The 23,742-nt window shown below is 34.2% G+C and overlaps 3 protein-coding genes across 3 annotated transcripts; all 3 read left to right on the top strand.

The window, feature by feature from the left end:
* The first annotated feature begins 2,183 nt into the window (after positions 1-2,183).
* Positions 2,184-6,507, top strand: LOC111696084 (glyceraldehyde-3-phosphate dehydrogenase 2). The gene is made up of 3 exons (XM_023465616.1): positions 2,184-2,344; positions 5,413-5,842; positions 5,905-6,507. Exons 1-3 carry the CDS (start codon positions 2,267-2,269, stop codon positions 6,393-6,395), a joined length of 999 nt encoding a protein of 332 aa, XP_023321384.1. The 5' UTR covers positions 2,184-2,266; the 3' UTR covers positions 6,396-6,507.
* A 10,425-nt stretch (positions 6,508-16,932) lies between these two features.
* Positions 16,933-18,211, top strand: LOC111696055 (probable cinnamyl alcohol dehydrogenase 6). The gene is made up of 4 exons (XM_023465579.1): positions 16,933-16,952; positions 17,056-17,231; positions 17,541-17,623; positions 18,114-18,211. The coding sequence occupies exons 1-4, from the start codon at positions 16,933-16,935 to the stop codon at positions 18,189-18,191; spliced, it is 357 nt and encodes a 118-aa protein (XP_023321347.1). The 3' UTR covers positions 18,192-18,211.
* A 643-nt stretch (positions 18,212-18,854) lies between these two features.
* On the top strand, positions 18,855-21,913 carry LOC111696085 (probable cinnamyl alcohol dehydrogenase). The gene is made up of 6 exons (XM_023465617.1): positions 18,855-18,960; positions 19,391-19,487; positions 19,758-19,839; positions 20,070-20,139; positions 20,572-20,683; positions 21,806-21,913. The coding sequence occupies exons 1-6, from the start codon at positions 18,860-18,862 to the stop codon at positions 21,884-21,886; spliced, it is 543 nt and encodes a 180-aa protein (XP_023321385.1). The 5' UTR covers positions 18,855-18,859; the 3' UTR covers positions 21,887-21,913.
* Positions 21,914-23,742: the final 1,829 nt, after the last annotated feature.

Genomic DNA, 23,742 nt, shown 5'->3' with positions numbered 1-23,742 from the left:
ATTTCAAAAATGTCTTTTATCTCTTATAGTTAAATACTAATTATTACGAACATAACAGTATAATAAAATGTCGATTTTTTTAGAAACAATGCTTTTTTCTGCTAGTTTTGTTTGAAGGGAAGATAAAGTATGTACATGCAAGGTAATTGGACTTTATGTGTACATTTAAAGTATCTTATACTTTATGCCTGTTAACCAAGAAGAAATGTTTTGAATTTTCAGTTCAAATTTCCCTCCCCCCTAGATTTATTTCAGTATACGCCCTTGTTCATGTCTACAGCAAGTTAAATGTAAGTAATTATATGATTTTCAAGGACTTTCTTGGTGCTGAAGTTTTTATTAAATACCTTTTCAATTGTAACATGGATCATCAAACCTCACAATATGCTGCAAAAATCGCAGTTGCAGGATTTGATATTATATGTTTAGCGACAAATTACATTTCCGGGGTGGGGTATAATAATCCGGCCCGGTTGCGGTTCTTCATTGTTATTTCTGTTGATTCTGCCTTCTATTCTGGTGTATGTGAAATATCACGTTCCCTTTCCGTGACTCCCGTGACTCTCTACTGAACAGCTTGGGATATGTGCTGTATCATCGGTACTTGGAGGAGTCGGTGCTTAGGTTTTACCGAACCTAGAATAGGCGCTATATCATGGGTACTAGGAGGCGTCATAGCTTAGGTTTGCCGACTCAGAATAGGTGCTGTATCAGATCGGTACTAGAAGTCGTCAGACCTTAGGTTTACCGAACCTAGTCTATAGCGCTGCAATCATCGGTACTAGAAGGCGTCGGAGCTTAGGTTTACCGAACCTAGTCTAGGCGCTGTATCATCGGTACTAGGAGGCATCAAAGCTTATGTTTACCGAACCCGGAATATGTGGTGTATCATACTGCAGGAGGTGTCTCGAAGCTTTGGTTTTACTAACTGTATTTTTATATATTTTCACTATCAATACTGCCACTTATTATAATATTACAAAAATGACCTGTATTCATGCGAATATCAAGAAAAAATTCTGACTTGAATTTCGTATTCATGCAAAATTTCGTGCAAAAAAATTTATTTATTTCAAATGAATGCGCAATGTAAACCTGGTTTCGTGTTGATACGAAAATGATGCGGAATTTCGTGCAAAACCACGCAACTGTTGCGCAAGAGAATTGACTGTTTCGTGGAAACCCTAATATGGAGACGACATTGAAGCAAAATTTAAAGTGTATTTCATGTTGTTACAAAGCAAATATGTATACAAATATTATCAAGTAAAATGGTCTGTTATCACTGCACAATTGTGGTGTCTCAACAAAAAGGACTATTTAAGACCAAAACTTAAGTTTAAATGTCAATTCTTCCCCCTCCGTATTTGATCAGGATGGGATGAAATGAACCATATAAATAAGAGTTTATAAAAGCTAAGCTTTAAACTGGTGAATTAAAAAAATAATTTTCGAGTTTTTTTTCCGCATAAATTTTCAACTAGTTTTAGACTTCCCTTGGGCCATGTGAGTTGCCTTAAAAATGTTGGGTTCGGTCGGTTCAGCTGTTTGGACATTTATTGGATACAAAAGGACAAACAAACAGACGAGCAAAGTATATAAATAGAGTGAAAACCAGAAAACTCTGGAATAGGAGGACGACTTTAAGACTTAAATTATGAAATAGTTCAATGAACATGAAACACGGCAATTACAGTATACTTAACTGTATACAGACCAATTTAAAAGTGATTTTATAAGTTACTATTTAACCGATTTGCTTTGTAACAACATCAACTAGACTCAAGGATTGCACATGTCGTCTACCCAATTGTGGACTCCAACTTAATTCCCTAACCATTAACCAAACCTGTTGTGCATATCTTAACTTCAAAATTGGAAAATCTTGAAAAAATGTCAGCTTATTTTTTTACTTCTTATAATTTTACTAACGGTAAAAATGTCGATGATTAATTTTCTGATAAAACCTAGTTCCGTTGATATGCAACCTTTAGCATCGGTTAGCAACAGGTTCACTGAAGTACTGCACTTAAATCTATTTAAACTTCATTTTCAAAACGTTTTTTGCCCAAATAAGGAAGAAATCGTAGTTTTTAATTTTTAATTTTATCCCTTATTTCATTTTTAATATTATTACATCATTTACGTGTGTGGTGAGACTAGTAGAGGATAAAGAAAGCTCTGCTAGGTTGTCTAGGACAAGTAGAGGTCGGAGTAGATCTTTCCACATTCAGTTCAGTCACACTCAACCACCCAGCTCATCATTATGTCTAAGATTGGAATTAACGGATTTGGAAGAATCGGACGTTTGGTCCTTAGGGCGGCAGTAGAAAAGGGGGCTACAGTAAGTTCAATTTTTAATTTCTTTTTTTCTATTCGTTCTTTCTTTTTCGTTAATTCAGTTTACATAAATGTCTTATTTCTAAACAGACACGGTCGTTTACTATATCGATGCCTTCTTTTTTCTCATTTTTATTCGAATGTACAGTAAGAAAGTCCGGGGAAACCGTTTCTGGAAATAAAAACTTTGGAAAAAAGTCCGACTTTTCTCGAAGTCCTTGGAAAAAATGTCACTAGGAATAAAGTCCTGTGTTTTTGATTCCTGGGACTTTTTTATGGTAGTATGGGGGCTGCAAATTAAGTCTCAGGAAAAAAGATTACAGGAAATAAGTCCTAAATTTTGTGAAAATGATGTAAAGTGTAAGAAGTTTTCATGTATAAAAGACTTTATGGATCAGTATTTTGAATATAGCCATCCGTGTGTTTTTAATATTAATTGCCTCTTTTTTTGCATGGTTGTATAATAGGACTTATTTCTGGGGACATTTTTGAATAAATTCATGGTGCCAGAAATCAAGTCTCGAAGTGATAGGACTTTATTTCCGGAGACTTTTTAGTAAAATGACTTTTTTGCCACCGGACTTTTTAGTAAGAAATATTAGGACTTTTTTTCGGAAACTTTTTTGGCGGTTACCTTTTATTCTAGCACTCACAATCTCTCCTTTCATCCTAATTTTCTCTTCTCTTCTCATTCTCATTATCTCTTTTCATCCTCATTATCTCTTCTCATCCTCATTTTCTTTTCTCATTCTCATTATCTCCTCTCATTCTCATTATGTCCTCTCATCCTCATCATCTCTTCTCATTCTCATCCTCATCGTCTCTTCTCATTCTCATTATCTCTGCTCATTCTCACTATCTCTTCTCATCCTTATTTTCTTTTCACATTCTCATTATCTCTTCTCATTCTCATTATCTCTTCTCATCCTCATTATCTCTGCTCATTCTCACTATCTCTTCTCATCCTTATTTTCTCTTCTCATTCTCATTATCTCTTCTCATTCTCACTATCTCTTCTTATTCTCATTATCTCTGCATTCTAATTATCTCTTCTCATCTTTATTATTTTTCTCATTCTCACTATCTCTTCTCATCCTTATTTTCTCTTCACATTCTCATTATCTCTCCTCATCCTCATTTTATCTTCTTATTCTCATTATCTCTGCATTCTAATTATCTCTTCTCATCCTCATTATTTTTCTCATTCTCATTATCTCTTCTCATCCTCATTATCTCTTCTCATCCTCATTATCCTTCTCATCCTCATTATCTCTTCTCATTCTCATTATCTCTTCTCATTCTCACTATCTATTCGCATTCTCATTATCTTTTCTCATTCTCACTATCTATTCGCATTCTCATTATCTCTTCTCACTCTCACTATCTATTCGCATTCTCATTATCTTTTCTCATTCTCACTATCTATTCGCATTCTCATTATCTCTTCTCACTCTCATTATCTCTTTTTATTCTCTTTATTTCATCTCATTCTCATTATCTCATTCTCATTATCTCATTCTCATTATCTCTTCTCATTCTCTCCTTTCATCCTCATTATCTTCTCTCTTATCATTTTCTTCTCTCATCATAGTTCTTTTTTCATCTAAGCCTCATATATTTATTTTTCTTCTCTCTTCTCATCCTCATTTTCTCCTCACATTCCTATTTCTCTCATCCTCATTTATCTTCTCATTCTCTTATCCTCATTTATCTTCTCATTCTCTAATCCTCATTATCTTCTTATCCTCATTTTCTCCTCTCATTAACATTTTCTCTTCTTTACTTCATTCTCCCCTCTCAATCTTACCATTTCCTCCTATTCCATTATCTCTTCTCAACTTTATTTTCTCCGCTCATTCTACGCGTTCACCCTTATTTTCTCCTTTAATCATCATCCTCTCCTTTCGTCCTCATTCTCTTCTATTTTCCTGAATCATGTTTCTAATCCGAATAATATCGCTTACCATGTCAAGGTTTGTACTTATACTCACTTTCTCCTTTCTTTCATCTTTTGTAATTTTCATTTATTCTCCTTCATGACCTTTTTCAATCTTCTTCCTATTTCATCTCGAGCAAAATTTTATCAGACCCCTCCCTTCGCTGCAGTACAGTTATATACGGGTAAATTTGAATCACGAGTTTTTTACTTTTTCTTTGGCAAGTTGCCACTTTAACCGGAGACATTGGATAACTCTGAACACTCAAAAAATATTATTTCTCGTCATTTTGAAATAACTAGCAACGTTTTGTGTTGATAAGTGAATTTGAACAAAGAAATTGAGCAGTGAACACCTGTCTCAAACTCTGATATTCTTATCTTTATATTTTTGAAACTGCAGATGGTATAGACCTTTGATGTTTCAAACTTTGATTATTTGATTTATCAGAATTTATAGTTTGAAATATTATAGGTCTTCGACATCATATTGCAAAAATATAGGGATTAGAAAATTAGAGTTTTTGGCAAGTGAGTCCCATTCTAAATCCTCGTTATACATTTCATATACAGTGATAACCAGAAAACTCTGGAATTATAGGAAGTAAACCTTTAAACACAAGTTAAGACTTTAAATAATCGAAAGAACAGAGGCACAGCAATTGTGCAGTGTAAACAGATTCATTTCACATATTAAGTAATTTAATAACTTACTATTAAAGCTATTTGCTTTATAACAACATTAAATACACTTCAGTATGCTTAACTGTCGTTTTCCTATTCTACAGTTTCCTGGTTATCACTGTACAAGGCTGGGTTACCTACCAAGAATAAACATTTTGTCATTATTCTTACATTCATGGTTTCTTGCATAATGCATTATATGTAAACATGCAGACTATTGTTGTTTTATTGAAGTCTTCAGGAAAATATGAATGCTTGTTATAAGTTTCTATGATTTCTCTTTGAAAAGTACTTAATTTGTGTCTCTGTCAACCTCTTCAATTTACCATACGATCGCGAGGAAATGCAGGCGGCCATGTGCCACAACTGTTTTTCCTTCGTGTCACATATTTATTGAACCCCCTTTCCTCTTTCAGAATTTAGATAGACCTTAAACTGATTTAATTTTCCAGGTTGTTGCGATCAACGACCCCTTCATCCCCTTGGACTACATGGTTTACATGTTCAAGTATGATTCCACCCACGGACAGTTTAAAGGAGAGGTGAAGGAGGACGGAACCTTCCTTTACGTAAACGGAAACAAGATCACCGTCTTTAATGAGCGCGACCCTGTCAACATTAACTGGGCTAGTGCTGGAGCTGAGTATGTAGTTGAGTCTACTGGAGTATTCACCACCATTGATAAAGCTCTTTCCCACACCAAGGGAGGAGCAAAGAAGGTTGTTATATCTGCTCCCTCTGCTGATGCTCCCATGTTTGTTATGGGAGTAAACCATGAGAAGTATGATCCTAGCCTGCAGATTGTTTCCAATGCATCCTGCACCACCAACTGTCTGGCTCCTCTGGCTAAGGTTATCAATGATAAATACGGAATCCTTGAAGGTGAGTTTTAACATTATTCTACTCAAAATTCAGCTTTATAATTATCATGAAACATTATTAAGGTTTGATGACTACTGTCCACGCTACTACTGCTACTCAGAAGACAGTTGATGGACCCAGTGGGAAGGATTGGAGAGGAGGCCGAGGAGCTGCACAGAACATTATTCCAGCTTCTACCGGAGCAGCTAAAGCTGTCGGAAAAGTTATTCCCGAGCTGAACGGTAAGCTAACTGGTATGGCTTTCCGCGTCCCTACTGCTGATGTATCCGTGGTAGATCTGACCGTGAGGTTGGAGAAGGGAGCTTCCTACGAGGAGATCTGTGCAACTATCAAGGCAGCTTCTGAAGGAGCTATGAAGGGTATCCTGGGATACACAGATGAGGATCTGGTTTCTACCGACTTTATCGGAGACGCCAGGTCTTCCATCTTCGACGCCAAAGCTGGAATCCAGTTAAACAATAACTTTGTAAAACTGGTCACCTGGTATGACAATGAAATGGGATATTCCAACAGGGTGATTGATCTCATCTCCTACATGCAGTCCAAGGATTAATTACACTCCACAACAAATATAGAACCTTTATTTAACTCAATGATTTCTTTAAGGCCGAATTATGAATAATTAACTTGTGATTAATTTATTCAATAAATGTTAGATTCATTAATTTTAAGAGAATCAAGTGCTGCGAGGGAGCTGTAGATGTAAATAGCCCCAAAATCAAATTGGGGTTATATGTTATTTTTAGGGGGGGGGGGTTCCCCCAGGCCCCCAATCACCTGTAACTATAGGAATAAATCAAATTTTATGAATCCTAATATCGAGTGCAGTTTTCACAAATAGTACACCATCATTAAATCATTTTTAAAAACTCGTAAACGTCTAATAACAATTTGTATGCAGAAAATCAAGTATAAATAAGGATTTTGTGCGTATTTTGGCTTTACAGCTTTGAGATAACTGAATAAGATATTGGACGCATTATATTCTGACTGCATAGTTTTTAAATGAATAGTTCGCTCAAAATCTCTACAAATACTTCAGTAAATACTCTTTCTGATAAAATCATTATCGTTAAAAAAAGAGTTTATTTAAAACAAAAGACCAAATTTCATTTCAAGTTTGTGGTATTCAAGAAGAGTGAGGGTAGAACAGTTTAGTTCAATTTCATAAATATTGGCAGTCGATCAAATATCAACACACGTCATTTTACAGTTACAGTAATTTTTTTACATTTTTGATGATTGCACCTGAAAACTTCTCCTGTTTATTAATTTCTGAAATATAAACCTGTTGCAAAATATATAAAGACATATAAAAGTCTGGTTCAAGTTTAATATTTCTCCTCCGAATGGATAAACTCGATAAACTATAAGTAACTATAGTTTTCATTGTGGATATTGACTTAAAGATAAGGTTTATTAGACAAGCTGAAAACTTTAGAATGAGATATCCTTAATCCTGATCGCTTAATCCTGATCGCTTAATCTGAGTATCCTATGTACACACTTGATTTTATTCTTAATCCTCTTTTTTGGATGCAAAAAAAGTTGCCAAACCAAATTTTTATTTTGAACAAAAATATTTAGAACTTACATAGAAGCTTTTCTGGGCTGCACTTTATTCTAGTTTTGCATTTTTTTTCATTTGTGTAAAACAGTATAAAAGAGATTCTGTTGATGGTTAAAAACTAAACAGCTGATGACTCATTGGAGGGAGGAATGGCAAAAACACCAATTTGTAATTCCCAAATCTTTTTATGGTAAGTGATGGTAACAGGGTGTACAGAGTGCTTCAGGGTACAGGGTACTACAATGTACTTCAAAGTACTGGGCTTTACTGGGGTATTCTGGAGGGAGGGGATACAGAAACCAAACATGTCGGTTTAAGAAAGTTTTCTATTAATATATTCAATCACCCAGAACAAAAAGTTTTATCAAAATTAAACTTTTTTAGGTTTATGGACGTTTTTTAAAAAAATGCAAAAAAAAATTTTCATCCTTCTAAACATCCTGCAGGGAAAGATTTTACAGGTTCTTTAGTCATGTTAATATGAACTTATTAAAAAATATATTTATCACATTTTAGGACTATTATCATTTTAAACGTTAGTCTTAGCAAACATTAATCCAAAGGACCAAAACTTACATTTATTTAATCAATGTTTAGGTCAATTGATATGACACAATTAACACCAGAAAAAAACGGTTTTTTCAAAAGTTGAAGAATACATCTTAACATGATACACTGATTGGTTGAATTTTATACTTCTTTCTTGGATATCGAATGCGCATTAAAATAATCTCAGGTTTAGTAAAACAGTGATATCCATCATTGTAAAGTTTTCAGCTCTGTAAACACTGAAGACTGCAATTCTTCATTGATGTTGTAATCCTGAATAAGTTTGAAGTCAGGTCTAGAATTCGATCTTATCCTTAAAGAATAATTATTGAAATCACGCTTCAACGTCGATTATCTTCTCCCATAATGCATATATTTCAATAATTCTTCGGGTATAATAATCAACTGGATCAAACAGCTGCAATACAATTAATGAATCTAGTTCTGTGTAATCTCCAATTGAAGTTTTGATAACTATTTTGTACCTTAAATAATGAATGTTATTTGAACGACAGATCACTTCTTGAGAAAGGATTTAGATAGATAGATAGATAGATATATATTTATCATTAGTACATAATTTTACATAGATATATTCTTTAAACTAACACTTTAATGACGGGATTTGCCAAGCCAGCATTGGATGTAATTGCATGATATAATTTTTAAATCATACAATTGGAGGTGTTTCGTCCAATAAGTAGGGGGAAAGTATTAGGAAGAGAGAGGGGGGGGGGGTTATTTAGCTCAATCAGAATCAACAGCTAGCTCAGAACTAAGGATGGCACATTTATTTATTCAGAAATACATGAATAACAGTTTGATTTTGAACATTCAAATTGCAGATACATATTTGTTTTATTTACGTGCAATTTATTTTTTAACGAGTTTAAAGAACACGAGTTTTTTATTTCTAGCGACAAAGGATTCCATATTTGTGGTACAGGGTGTCCCAAAAAAACATGGGAATTCAGTGACGAATTCGATATCGTCTTTGTTATGAATTAGCATTGTAATACCTAATTTCAAAAGCCATAATATTATTATGTCTGCTAGAGTTTATTTTATGAAAAGGGTAAAAGACTACAAAGATATGTCTATAATGTCTCCGCAAGATGAACAGTGAATACGGACAAGTTTACTCTGTTTGTATACTGTAATTTTCTTGTTTTACTAAGTACAACCGGTTGCAGTCAAAACATAAACAAACAAAATGTAAACCTAGCAGACGAAACTCTTACAGATTACAGCTTTCTCAGTAGGTATCACTATACTAAATCGAAGAATTATTTCAAAAGACGATATCGAATTCGTCACTGAATTCCCATGTTTTTTGGGACACCCTGTAGGAAAACTTTAGGAAATTGTTCTAATACTTTTCCTATAAGTCTTTCTAATCTTAAGCATTTTGTTCGGTTTTGATGAGACAAAGCACAAAACATATTATTAAACGATTCAGGAAGTCGTTCATTGAAGTATTTGTACATAAAAATTGAACCTTTCAATTGAAGAATATCATGCAGTTTCAAAATATTTAGTTTTCCAAAAAGTGGAATTGTATGTGCATTGAAGCTTGAATTTGAAACTGCTCTTATAGCCATTTTTTTTGAATATTTTGAATATTCTTGATTTTTTTATTCTTAGAAGCATCCCAACATGTTATTCCGAATTCCATGTGACTTTTAAAAAGTGTATTGTAAATATTTTTTCTTATTTTTAAAGGTAGTATATTTGTTACGCTGTTTAGAGCAAAGTATGAACTAGATAACTTTTTATTTAGTTTACTAAGGTGATAATCCCATGTGAGATATTCATTTAAATGTAATCCTACAAATTTAAAAAACTTTTCTTCACAATCTTCTCCAATTCTATTAATTCCTACTCCACCAATCCTAACATCTGGTAAAGTGGCAGATATCTTCATGCTTTTCTTCCTAAACATTATGTACTTTGTTCTTTTATGTTTAATGTTAATTTACTATTTTTGAACCAAAGTGCTACCTTACTAAGTTCAATATTGGATCAATCTATAAGATCAAATTGACTTATGTCTGAGATAAATAGTCCTGTATTATCCGCAAACAGGGATGTAAAAAATCAGTTGCATTCGGTAAATCATTTATAAATAAAAGAAACAGAAGAGGTCCTAACACCGACCCTTGAGGTACCCCGACTTTAATATATTTTTGTGTAGATTGTGTTCCCTAAATACTGATAAATTGTTTCCTATTTGTTAGATAATTTCTGAACCATGTATTAGCTGTCCCTCTAAATCCATAATGTTCAAGTTTATTTAGTAAAATATCATGATCTACCGTATCAAGTGCTTTTTCAGGTCAAGAAATATGCCTGTAAAATATTCAGGATTATCTGTTTTATTTAGACTAGAATATATTTTATCTAGAATTTGTAAAATTGGTTGTTCGGTATCATGCCCAGGTCTAAATCCATACGGATGATCGTAGAGTAACTTAAACTTGTTCGGATATCTGAATATCTGTTGTGCAATAACTTAAACTTGTTCAGATATCTGAATATCTGTTGTGCAATAATTTTTTCTAAAAGTTTGGAAAAGGAAGAAAGAAGACTTATAGGCCTGTAATTTGTAAATTCGGATTTGGAACCTGATTGGAAAATAGGAATAACTTTGGCACATTTATAAGAGTCTGGTATGTATCCTGAGCGTAAAGAAAGGTTGAATACATGAACCACTAGATCAATAATAAAAGGCATATTTTCTTTCAGTAGTTTAGTTGAGATATTATCTATTCCTGAACTATTTTTACTTTTAAGTTGGTTCAGAATTTCATAAACTTTTTGATTGGTAATATTTGCAAAAATAAAATTTTCATTAAAAGGATCTCCAAGAAAACTACTAAAAGATGTATCGGAGTTTGGAATAGCGGATGCTAACTCATTGCCAATATTTACAAAATAAGTATTGAAACCTTCAGTAATTTCATCTAATCCATTAAAGACTTTTCCATTGTATAAGAATAAACTTGGAATCGACTCTTAAGGTTTTTTTGAGTTTATAACCTCTTTTATTGTATTCCAAGTTTGTTTCATATTGTTAGAATATTCATCAAATTTATTTTCAAAATAAACCAATCTTGCTCTCCTGATAACTGATCTATAATGGCGTTTGTATTCCTTAAATTTGGCCAGGTTTTCAGGTGTAGGCGACTTAATTTTTTAGACTCGAGTTTGTTTTTGTGTTTTCTAGAAAATAATAAAGCATCTGACATCCCATGGTTCTACAGGACTATTTGTTTTGGATAATTTTACTCTTTTTCTTGGGAGTCTTTACTGATCTTAATATCCCATGATTATCTGCTACATGACGAATACGATCATTATATTTCGAGCGACAGCTTGGGATTAAATATTTTTGTTGAACCAAATCACTGGCTTGATATTGTTTGATGAACTCCTTGTAACCAGAAACACATACTTGCAAATAAGAATTTATTTCAAACCTACAAAATACAGTTTTAGTAATAATAAATAATGATGATAAAACATTGTCTTATGTTATTATAGGAACTAGTAACTTACTAGTAGGGTGTGTATAGGGTGATCAAGGAGTGATTTGTTCTCAGAGGTAGGTGATCAGGTCAGTTAAAAACATTTAGTTGTTACTTCTGAAATAAAAACCCTGGTTTTTTAAGTGGACATTGCTATGGATTGCAGAATTATTCACGGATTGTATATTTTAAGTATTTTACAAGTTAAAACGTTTAGTGTTTTTTAAAATGGTTGGTGTATGTTGACTCTGTCTGTAACGGAGTACACTCTCTGTTTTATAACTGGTAGGACGACGTCATTACGCTTGGATACAGTGATGCAATGGTGGTGTATTTTTCGACCTATGCAAATCCACTATACTCCACTTCTGACCTACGCCAAATCCGCTATTCTACACATCCAACCTACTGGCACGTGGTTTTATAGCTGCTACATGGACTTGTGGCCGCAGCGCTTGGCCCTCTTGCCTGTCCTAGCTGCGGCGCTTGGCCCCCTAGCCTGTCCTAGCAGCAGCGCTCAGCCCAGAAGTTGTCTTAACCTAACCTAACACTCCAATAATACAAAAATAAACAGTTGGCGTAGGTCCAATATTGCAGCAGGTCGGAAAGTTTGTAGGTCAGAAGTTCAGTAGGGGGGATGTTGCGTGTACATTACCCAGTGAGATACAGGTTTATATGTTCAACAATTATGTTTATAGTTTATAACATGGTTTTCATAATATGCCAATATTGGTTTTCTTTAAGAGATTGATAAAATCTTGTTTTTATGTAATGTCAGTAAAAATACAGTTTAAACTTTAAAACATTTTGACACAGGGTGTCCCATGAAGCACGACAGTAGATCATTAATTCATTTGTACAAGGGCGTATACAGGGGGGGGGGGCACTCTAGAACTCAGAGCTTTCACACTTTTCAAATCTTAAACTCGAGAGTGAAGAACATAAAAAAATAGTTTGCTGTTCATTCAGTGCACTAAGAAGATTGTATTAGCTTGGACCAGAAGTCCGAATGAAAAATCTATTTAGAATGCACAATGGATGCATTTATCCTAATGTTTGGCTTAGCTTGAGTTTAAAGGTAGTAAAAGACCAATTTTTTTAAAATTTTTTTATTTGGATTTAATTTACTTTATTCATTGCACCGCTGTTTTGTAATCTTTCTTTTTATTACAAACTAGCTGAAGTGCCAGGAGTTGCCCGTGGAATTTAAAAAATCTAATTAAAATTTATTTAGCTTATGTCATCCCCAAGGGTATCCATCCATGAGTTTCCTTACTAAAATTCAGCCCATTTAATTCAGCAGTTTGGCCAGTCATGCAAACATATAAATGAACGAAGAGCATTATGACAGATAGTACAATTGTACTCCTACTTTTTTTTCAAAACAGAAACCTTTGCAAGTCATAATTATTTTCTGGACCTTTTTCCTTTTTTATCTCATAGAATTAAGTTTAAGTCAGGTTTTTCATTTTCAAAAATGTCTTTTACTATCTTTAGTTTAAATTCTAATTATTACTAACATAACAGCATATAAAATTTGATTTTTTAGAAACAATGTTTTTTATTCTGCTAGTTTTGTTTGAAGGAGAGATACAGTATGTACATGCAAGGTAATTGGACTGTATGTGTACCTTTAATGTATCTCATGCTTATGCCTGATATTCAAGAAGCCAAATGTTTTGAATTTACAGTTCATATTTTGCCCCCCCCCTAGGAGCTCCTAGGGGGGGAACAAATTTCGCCCCCCTCCTAGAATTTACGCCCTGTGACATTCAGTCGTCAAACTCAACTATATTTCAACATGTATGATTCTTGAAACAATAACCATAAAATTCTCCTAATCCTGGCATTTTCAAATAGATGGACTGTGTATTCAATATTACCCGAGCCGAGATATGAGGAATTTTGTTCAGATTTCAATTTTTTTAAATAAAACCAAAATTGTCGCAATCTGAACGACGTTCTTCATGTCTCGGGTAATATTGAAAGTGTGGAGCCCCTGATCTACATACTACAGTACTGTGTGTACGCCAGCCTAATTCTGGAACAATCATAGAGAATAGAATATATAGAGAGGAATTAAAAGAATCTCTCGGTATGAATTTTTTCAGTCCCTTTCAGCCTGAAAGGGAGTTCAAAGCGTACAAATCATGTAAATGTTCACAAATTATATGCAGTAGAGTACATTAATACAGTATGTTCCCTGTTAAATAAACTTTTTAATGAATTAGGTGAATAAAAACACTATTTGATTTATAGTTATAACGGAAAATCATCATTTGTAAAGTGGAAGGCATAGAGTCTATGTGAAATGATCATTGGTCAATTATGAAACCAGCCTATTTCATAATTTGAGTTTCTTTTAACAATAATTTTAGATTTTCTATAAAATGATATTCCAGGGCCCAACAGGTTATATAGCATAAATATGTGAAGTGCGCCTGCAGTATGGAAACAGTACAACAAAATGGCCGTTTTACACTTTTTTCTAGTAAATTCCTCTCTATATATTCTATTCTCTATGGGAACAATCCACCAATTAGTATTCTTCAGTAGCTTGTCTTGTTTACTCGACAGTAGTTCTTCAAAAGTACAAAAAGGCAGACATAAGGGTATCTAGTAATTATTAAAAGAATAGCAGCGATGTAGCAAATTATATAAAAATCTAAGAAAACTGTTAAGAGTTAAGACAACATGTTTCGTGTGACACCAACACCATGTATCAATTTACTCGTAGATTGGATAGATTCGCAGGGGCAGACTAAGCCAATATCTCAATATATCAAAAAATGTTTTTGACCCCCCCCCCGGACTGGACCCCTTCTAAATTAAATTTAAAACTTACTAGCGCACCTTTCTAAGTCTTCTTTAACGATTAATGAGGCTGAATATATAATCCCTGTTATTTTGGGCCACCCTGTATTATTAGTTCTATCTCAGGGACGTACGAGAGCATTTGTGTTGGGGGGAGGAGGCACGTTTTGCCTCAGCGCACAAAAAAATTTTGTTGTGCCCCCCTTGGCAACATTGTGCCCCCCCCCTTAAAAACACCTTTTTGAAAAAAATATTTTGATACCTTTTTTATTTTTTAATTATGTGAACTATTCGATCATATACAATTACACACTTCCACATTACAAGTGTTAATAAATTAGTTAGTAATTTTCTTTAGATAATCCAAATACTGTGGTGTAAGCTTCAAGGACTTCAAGGGCTGAAAAATATAGATGGAAACGTTTCTAAAAAACGTCTATATTTTCATAGGATCGATACATATTGTTTTATAAATTATGATATGATATCAAATATATATTTACACCGAAGGTAGTATTGATTAAAGCTTTTTGAAACTTTTTTAGTTAAGGGCAAAAGTGAGATTTTAAAATACTTTTTTATACGATGTGATTATACTTGAATGGAGTAAATGCCTAATTTCCGATATACCTTTGAAATCTGTATTTCTCCATCGTTTCTGAAGCAAGAAATGCACGAGTCACTTTTGTAGAGAAACCACAAATAAAAATAATCAGTTTTCAAAATGGGAAACATGGATATTAAATGCAAAACTTGGATCAGACAAAGGTTTAAGGGTGTTGTTGTGAATCAGAATATATATTTTATTTCTTTTCTTATTTAGTTTGGGTGAGTGCAATGCAATGTAGAATGCAGATTGCCTGAGGAAGGGAAATGCAAGCAGATGTAATATTAAAAGAGCCCCCCCCCCTCATACGCCCCCTGTATACATTATATATACATAGGTAGCACGATGTATAGGACGGATATACATTTGAGGTGCTCACCTTTTGATATAGAAATAAACGTTGAATCAATCAAATAGGACGGACGTTTAAGCAAATATAATAGTAAGGGATACTTAAATGGTGGATGAACAGGTTTTATGATCTTTATCTACATCGCCCTGGAAAACGACAAAGATATTTGATGTTTAAAACGTTGGCTTCAGTGGCGTACGAGGGGGTCCGCGCCCCCCCCCCCCTGAGAGGCTGCAGTGGGGGGCACCCATGGGGGGGCATTTTAATGTTAAATCTGCTTGCATTTCCCATCTCAGGCTAGGCAATATACATTCTACATTCCATTGCATTGTACTCACCCAGTCCCAAACTAAAAGATTAAGAAACGAAATAAATTATTTGACCTTTTCCTTATAATGATTAAATTGAAGACGACACCTTTCTCAATAATGTAATTACTTGAGTCATTACTCATTTGCGCTGTATTGTGCACTAGATGCAACAGTTAGTAGTTACAGAAGCTGTAAATCTGAGGTTATGGTGTAGGTGTACTCTATAGCCTGGTCTGCTCGGTCTTCCGTCTGTGGATTAAATATCTTGTTCTTGATGTTAGAATTTAAAAAGGGTTCATCTCCGACGATAAATATTTATTAATTTTATTTTAGGAAACTACTGTTAAGTTACTTTGCAACAGCAAATCATTCATGATCCACACATAAATGGTTTATTTGATTTCGAAGATAAGAGAGAGCTGAGAGGGCATATGCCCCCTCCCCTCATTGAAAAAATAAAAAATTAGTAAAAGAGTTTTTTTAGGGGGGGGGCACAATGTTGCCAAGGGGGGGACCCCAACTTGTGCCCCCCGAAACAAATGCCCTCGTACGCCCCTGGTTGACTTCCGCTTTTTAAAGTTAAGCATTGGATGAAAAATGGTAATTTTGTTAACACAATATTATTAAGTATTAACCACCCGGTAAATGCTCGCGTACACTTTGAACCCCTAACTTAAGTTGGGAGAACATTTTCTAAAATACGTACTCTCTGACTCTACTTCTCTACTCCACTGTTCCACACTACTAACGCAAGAGTGAAAAGAGAAGCCTAGAAGACAGAAGTGTTGTGTACCTGCCTCTTATATTCTATATGTAAGCTTACGGTTTCATAAGCCAAGGCCACTGAGGCTAAGCTTGGACTAAAAACCAAGTCACTGCTTCAGAATTCAGAATCAGTTAGTAGTTCTCTTTATATTGTGGAGGAGTTAGGAGCCTGGAGTTTGGACCAAGGTTGTTCGATGTATTCGGTCCAATCTATAATAATGCACGCATATTAGACTATTATTGTTATTACCTATGTGTAAATATGATGAACTATATGTCCGTGATCTTCTACCGTCATCTTCCCTGTCACACCCCAAACAAAGAAGTTTTTACAATTGATTTCTTTCTATAATGTGTTAAAAATTCGAAGTATAACAATTACATCCTTATATACATCTCTAAAATAGGGATCTGAGTGAGAGGGTCGAAATTACACAGTATAAACAGTGACAAGAACAATTTTCAGACTGGCTTGTTCATTGGCTAGTAAAAAGGTGGGAAGGGGAAGGAGCAACGGGGGAACGGGGGAGAGGTGGAGGGGGGGGGGTAGCGAAGTCTAAGGGATTTTATGTGTGGATTTTTGGAAAGTTCAAAGATGACAGTTCAATACTGGAGGTTAGATTGTTAAGTAGAGCTAAATAGTGACGGTTTACAAGATGTACTACTGCACTAGCAAGAAGCTAAAACAATTATTTTTTTAAATTTTGAATATTTGCAGGATAAAAATGGCAGCTGAACTTTACGAGACTGTTGCTTGGGGGCGGAAGAGCAATGGAGAGAAGTTTGAGAAAATGACGATTAAGCGGAATCTACCTGGAGATGACGATGTGACCTTTGATCTCAAATATTGTGGGATTTGTCACACCGATGTTCATATTGCCAACAACGATATGGGTCAGTTTAATCACAAGTTTTGTTCTGTGGTTACCAAGTCTACTGAATTTAAGTTAAGAACTCATGCCTATGCTACATTTTAACAATTTCGTCAAAGTTCATTTTTGAAGTCCTTTTTCAGTTCTTTTCAAGCTTTTTCTAGAAGCGGCATCTTTGTAATTAAATTCGTTTTTTGACTTTAAATACATTTAGCTCAATAGTTAAGTCTTCGCGGATTATTTAATATTTTTGCATATTCTAAACCATAGAAAATGAAACTAAGATTACTTATAAAATCTGTATATATATTCCTGATGAATCATATTGTAGGACACACCCACTACCCTGTTGTCCCTGGTCACGAGCTGGCAGGGGTTGTTACTGCAGTAGGTAGCAAAGTTACTGGATTCAAGGTACAAGTCTACTAATACTTTTAGCTCGATAACTGTTACCAAAACCAAAACTATATTTTCTTCGTATACATCTAAAATATTTGCTTGTTTTATCCAATTAACGTCATAACGGCAGAACTGATCGGGCCCAGTTTTTGTGTGTGTCAGCTCACATGACCCCTCAGATTGTTTATGGATGCTTTAAAAAAATGAAGTACAATGAAATTAGGGCTTGAATAAGAAAAGCCTGAGCCAGAAAAAGGCACGAAGCGTCTAAAAGCTTTAAGTTTAAAAAAAAAGAAAAAAAATGGAACTGAGACCTTTACTTAAGATTTGGATCTTTTTTGGGAATTGAAAATTAATTAAATTCAGCGAAAGAAAGAAAGGTCTGAAAGGTTACATTTGTTATCCCTTGCCTGATTTTATCTTTAAATCTTTCATTTTGAAATTTGGATGTTAATGTTCAGGTTGGAGTAGGTTGTATTGTAGACAGCTGTATGTTAATGTTCAGGTTGGAGACCAAGTTGGAGTAGGGTGTATTGTAGACAGCTGTATGTTAATGTTCAGGTTGGAGACCAAGTTGAAGTAGGTTGTATTGTAGACAGCTGTATGTTAATGTTCAGGTTGGAGACTAAGTTTGAGTATGGTGTATTGTAGACGGCTGTATGTTAATGTTCAGGTTGGAGACCAAGTTGGAGTAGGGTGTATTGTAGACAGCTGTATGTTTATGTTCAGGTTGGAGACCAAGTTGGAGTAGGGTGTATTGTAGACGGTTGTATGTTAATGTTCAGGTTGGAGACCAAGTTGGAGTAGGGTGTATTGTAGACAGCTGTATGNTAGCTAACATAGTTTTTACATGTAAACATTGTGAAATACTTTCAATCAAGTACCTATGCGTATCTCTAGGTACATTAAAAAGAATTCTAATAGCAGTATTCCATGCTGTATACAATTTTGAAACACATTGGGAACTCAAGTCCCAAATACTAGATCCATAAAAACTACAACAGTAAATATTATACAGTTTCAAAATGACATCAGGACTGTTAAAATAAAATTCTTGGTTAAGAGAATGAATTTTTGAAATGAAAATAGCTCGTTTTTTATTGCAATCTATGGTCATTGAATTATCACTTTGAAGAACATTTCCTAAATGTTTTAAGTCGTTAACAAATGGTAAAGGTAATTCATTCAATAAAATTGGGGTTATTTCATTGTAATTAATCCTTTCTTTAGAAAAAATTATTATGTTAAGGAATGACCATGACGTATGATACCGATATAAAACATGGGCATATCAACACTGACTCGGGTTACACCTATGGGGGGTACAGTGCCTCACAAACCGTCCATCAAAGGTATAGATTTAACTTCAGCGCAATTTTAGATTTATAAGGGAAATAAAATTAAAAATAACAGTTAATTTTTATACTTATTTAATCTCCTGTTCGATTAATTATACAACTTAGATTGTGATTTTTTATTTACAGGGAGGATAAGTAATTAATAATTATCCTTCCGGTGATCAAGACGGATTTTGACACATTAAAAAAAGGGTTTCTAATTTTATTTTACATTTATCTATCTATAAATTTTGAGAAAAATAAATAGTTGAAATAAGTAAGTTATTAATATTCCCCTCAATTTAATTATCTCCTCTGACAAATTAATCTCCGGGTTAATGTAGTAATAGATAGTTTCTAAAAGATTCTTCGACTCTAGATTTAATCCTATTCCGTAAAAAAATACGCTTTATTCCGACTAGACGGTTTAACCTGCGTTCTCCAGGTATTTGGTTCGTATCCCAGAGGGATATCCTTTGGAGTGTGCTGGGCCTATCTTCTGTGCTGCTATTACTATGTATTCTCCACTGGCGCATTGGAAGGTATACTTCAACTACTGAATGAATTGACTGAATGAATTGACTGAATGAATTGACTGAATGAATTGACTGAATGAATTGACTGAATGAATTGACTGAATGATTTGACTGAATGATTTGACTGAATGAATTGACTGAATGATTTGACTGAATGATTTGACTGAATGATTTGACTGAATGAATTGACTGAATGATTTGACTGAATGAATTGACTGAATGAATTGACAAAATGAAGACTATTGTTGCAGACTTAACTAAATTAATATATTTCAGGCTAAGTCTGGTGGGCTCAAGGTTGGAATCATTGGTATTGGAGGTCTGGGGCAGATGGGAGTCAGGCTCGCTAAAGCTATGGGTAAGAAGTATGTTATCAACCTTCGAGAAGGTTGCATTTCATGGATTTTGAAGGAAAATATATACTTCTTATAGTACTAATATTTTCCAAGAAATTGAAGATTTAGATTCGACCACAAAAAATATATTATAATTTTCTTCTTCAATTTTATGGAGATGGTAGGGGTGAAAAGTCTTATCGCTGTTTTGCTTTTTATCCATATTGTTGATTTGACTTAGTTTAAACTTTAGGTAACGAGGTTACTGCTATTTCTACCAGTCCTAACAAAGAGGAAGCTGCAAGGAAGATCGGAGCTGACAGGTGAAAAATATGGTTTTTTTCTTTGATTTCCAATATTTGTTTTAGTTATGGTTAGTCTATATATATATATATAAAGTAAAAATCTCTGTTTGTTTGTATACATCTGATCATGACTCAGGAACCCCTCGATCGATTTGACTCCAATTTTGATTAGGGAACTTGGTAGAACCATGGGAATGATCTTAGCTTGGTTTAAACAGTTTGAATTAAGTAGGTTGGCTTTTATAGCTAAAGTTTTACATCCAGGCTAAGCTGGGTTCCCATCATCTATATAATAAAACAAGACATTCGTATATACTATATATGTTGCGTATAGCCGAAATTTTTTTTTCAACATTTTCATTTCCTTGATCAACGCCGGGCCCTTCAGCTAGTATAATATAACAGAATAATAAAATGTTCACGTGAACACTAAATACATTTCTAATCTAGGTTTATTGTATCCTCTGATCCTGAGAGTATGAAGACTGGTGAGAATTCTCTGGATCTGATTCTGAACACAGTTTCTGCTCAGCATCAGCTTAATGTTTACATTCCTCTCCTGGTAATATATTAGTACTGGAGTTGCCTTGGTTTAAAGTATTATCCATAGTCATGTGACTCCCGCCTTTTACCTTTACTTGATGGGTATCCTGGGCCCTGGAGACTCCCGCCTTTTACCTTTACTTGATGGGTATCCTGGGCCCTGGGGACGGCACAGGTTAAAAATGTAATAATTTTGAAATTCCACAGGCAAGGCCCGGAGGGCCGGTGTAGTGCATGGAGCAGACCCGACTGCATGGGGCGGAATTTTTAACACAATGTTAGACATAAAAAGCAATGTTAAAACATTGAAAATTATTAGTTGACATATTTTAATTACCCATTTAGTTCTAAATGTATTTTATTTAGGCAAAAAGTTATTTCCTCTTGAATGTCGTCTTCCTTTAAAATAATCAAACAGTTCATATTTACTCTTGACTTAGATAATTTTCAACGTGTTATTCCAATCAAAATACGTTAATAAATATCGGAAAATGTCATAACATTGCTTTTATGTCTAACATGTGTTGTAATGGTTAAAACTTTAGGGGGAGTCCGCCCCATGCAGGAATCAGCTACATTCATGACACCGGCACTTTATGTAAAATCAAAATTGATTACAACGAATAATATGAACCTGGATACTCCAGCTAAGATAAATATATATATATATATATATATATGCAAAGAGCTTTATTATATATTTTTTTCATTTGTCTTACTTAGATTTGTACTATCAAGGCTTTATGAAATAATCTTTGAATATTCTTGAAAATTAGCTTCTTCTACTGTAGCACCCGGCACACCTCCAACCCCCCTGGTAGTCCTAGCCGCTGCACTCGGCAACCCTCCACTTTCGGTTCTAGTCTCAATGCACTCCCCCCCCCCGGCGCTTGAAACCTTTAAAGTTAAAAATTTTAATCTGATCAAAAATGAAGAAGATATCTTAGTTTTTTTGCTTTTCCTCCATTGTTTAGCTGAAGCAGAAATACACAAGTAACTATATGGATGAACTACAATCTTAAATAATTAATTTTCAAAGAGAGAATAATGGATATCACTTGCAAACTTCATATTTTTCCTAAGAAAATGGAGAGTCACTTAAAGTTATGAATTCAATAACTTTAAAATAATTTTTATTAAGAAACGAGACGGAACTCTGGTTCAGCTTGGTTTAGTTCTGTCCGACCACCTTGTTCAACAGATGCCCCTCATGATGAAGTAAATATCCTTTATGTATATATATATATATATATATTAAGAAACCCAGGTAACTAATCACATCTTGATATATCTGGGATTGAAAATAAAGATTAAATAGATTGGTTGGATTGGTTGTGATTCCAAGGGTTGGCTGTACAGATTAAAAAACCCTAGTCTATGGAAGGCAAGACCATGGAGCAGTTGGACAATCGGCTCAGTAACATTTGTCATGACACTTGTACCATTATTACACTTGTCATTATATGTTTGCCATCGGTAAAACTTACCATAAGCTACACTTGCCATGATTAGAATTAATTAGAATTACAAAAAACATCTAACATTTTCAATATTTCACTTTAGGCACGTCTAGGTGAAGTTAAATTTCTGTTCCAAACCATGGAGTTAACCTTCCGTTGTATCGAAGGTCACTAAAAAGAAACAGTGGAACTCAACTTTTCTGATTTCTACCATTTTGTTAACTAAAGTTTTATTTTTTATAAAAAAAATATTAAGATTTTTATTATCTTTGTATAATTATAGCAAGTGTATTATGGCAAATGAAACTGAGCCTACGTTTTTTTTATTTGCCGAGATTTTTGGTTGGATTTGGTTATATTTTAATACTTATTGGTTGGATATGTTTTGATCTTTATTCCGGCCCACCAAACTAATATTGACCACTAGCACATACCACTTGGCTAAATACACAGTAAGCCCATGCAATGTTTAGAGGATAAAATGTGGATAAATTGTTACGATTTGGTCAGTTCACTCGAAAAGGTTTCCTGTCAATTTTAACGATGAAAAATTGATTGATATCTGGTCAATTAACATTCACTTATTTAAGGAATGCATTGATTTCTGTGCGGCGCACAAGATTGTTCCTGAGATAAAGTTGATCAAGGCTGGAGAACTAGACATGGTCTACGAGTCCCTACAGAAGAAGAATGATCAGATCACCAGATACGTTCTGGATGTTACCAACAGTCTCTAGATCCTGCGTCGGGACGGATTTTGTCAAATGTTAATGTTTTACCATCACCTTTGATTTGAACTAGAACATCAGAATACTTTAAAAAGACGAGTTTTCTCATTTAAAGGGTTCCTCACTAAAGTTACCCATACAATCCCAAAATTATTTTAGATGGCCAATTATCTGCTTTCACATAAGTAGAGAAATACCAAATGTATGTTAGTGTTTATTTACTAGCATTTCTTCATAATTTGTCTAATCTAGTTAGCCTGGATCTGCACCCATCTATACCTGTAACTAATATAAATTTGTATCCTTTAAGTCCATAGTTTTTATAAATGAATTTTACCAGTTCACATTTTATCTTAAATACATTTACCTTTCTACAATTATTGAACAGGTTAGAGGTGTTAGAGAAGTTAGTATCATACTCTAATTTAAGTATCGTGCTCTTTTCAAGTATTTTTCTCTGGTTTCAGTATCCTTCTCTGGTTTCAGTATCCTTCTCTGGTTTCCGTATCCTTCTCTGGTTTCAGTATCCTTCTCTGGGTTCAGTATCCTTCTCTGGTTTTAGTATCCTTCTTTGGTTACAGTATCCTTCTCTGGTTACAGTATCCTTCTCTGGTTACAGTATCCTTCTCTGGTTACAGTATCCTTCTCTGGTTTCAGTAGCCTTCTCTGGTTTCAGTATCCTTCTCTGGTTCAAGTATCCTTCTCTGGTTCAAGTATCCTTCTCTGGTTCAAGTATCCTTCTCTAGTTCAAGTATCCTTCTTTGGTTCAAGTATCCTTCTCGGGTTTAAATATTCCTCTCTTGTTCAAGTATTCCTCTCATGTTCAAGTATCCTTCTCTGGTTCAAGTATTCTTCTCTGGTTTAACTATTATTTTTCTGGTTCTAGTATA

This window comes from Eurytemora carolleeae, unplaced genomic scaffold (genome assembly GCF_000591075.1).
Source record: "Eurytemora carolleeae unplaced genomic scaffold, Eaff_2.0 scaffold113, whole genome shotgun sequence".
Lineage (NCBI taxonomy): Eukaryota > Metazoa > Arthropoda > Copepoda > Calanoida > Temoridae > Eurytemora > Eurytemora carolleeae.
This window is presented reverse-complemented; position numbering and strand designations above follow the sequence as displayed.

Excerpts from the sequence above, each read along its gene's own strand:
- LOC111696084 (XM_023465616.1), top strand. The coding sequence starts at position 2,267 with ATGTCTAAGATTGGAATTAACGGATTTGGAAGAATCGGACGTTTGGTC. Across the intron at positions 2,345-5,412 it reads CAGTAGAAAAGGGGGCTACA|GTTGTTGCGATCAACGACCC; the intron begins GTAAGTTCAATT and ends TTAATTTTCCAG. Across the intron at positions 5,843-5,904 it reads TAAATACGGAATCCTTGAAG|GTTTGATGACTACTGTCCAC; the intron begins GTGAGTTTTAAC and ends AACATTATTAAG.
- LOC111696085 (XM_023465617.1), top strand. The coding sequence starts at position 18,860 with ATGACCATGACGTATGATACCGATATAAAACATGGGCATATCAACACT. Across the intron at positions 18,961-19,390 it reads TCACAAACCGTCCATCAAAG|GTATTTGGTTCGTATCCCAG; the intron begins GTATAGATTTAA and ends TGCGTTCTCCAG. Across the intron at positions 20,140-20,571 it reads AGGAAGATCGGAGCTGACAG|GTTTATTGTATCCTCTGATC; the intron begins GTGAAAAATATG and ends TTTCTAATCTAG.
- LOC111696055 (XM_023465579.1), top strand. The coding sequence starts at position 16,933 with ATGACAGTTCAATACTGGAG. Across the intron at positions 16,953-17,055 it reads ATGACAGTTCAATACTGGAG|GATAAAAATGGCAGCTGAAC; the intron begins GTTAGATTGTTA and ends GAATATTTGCAG. Across the intron at positions 17,624-18,113 it reads GCAAAGTTACTGGATTCAAG|GTTGGAGACCAAGTTGGAGT; the intron begins GTACAAGTCTAC and ends GTTAATGTTCAG.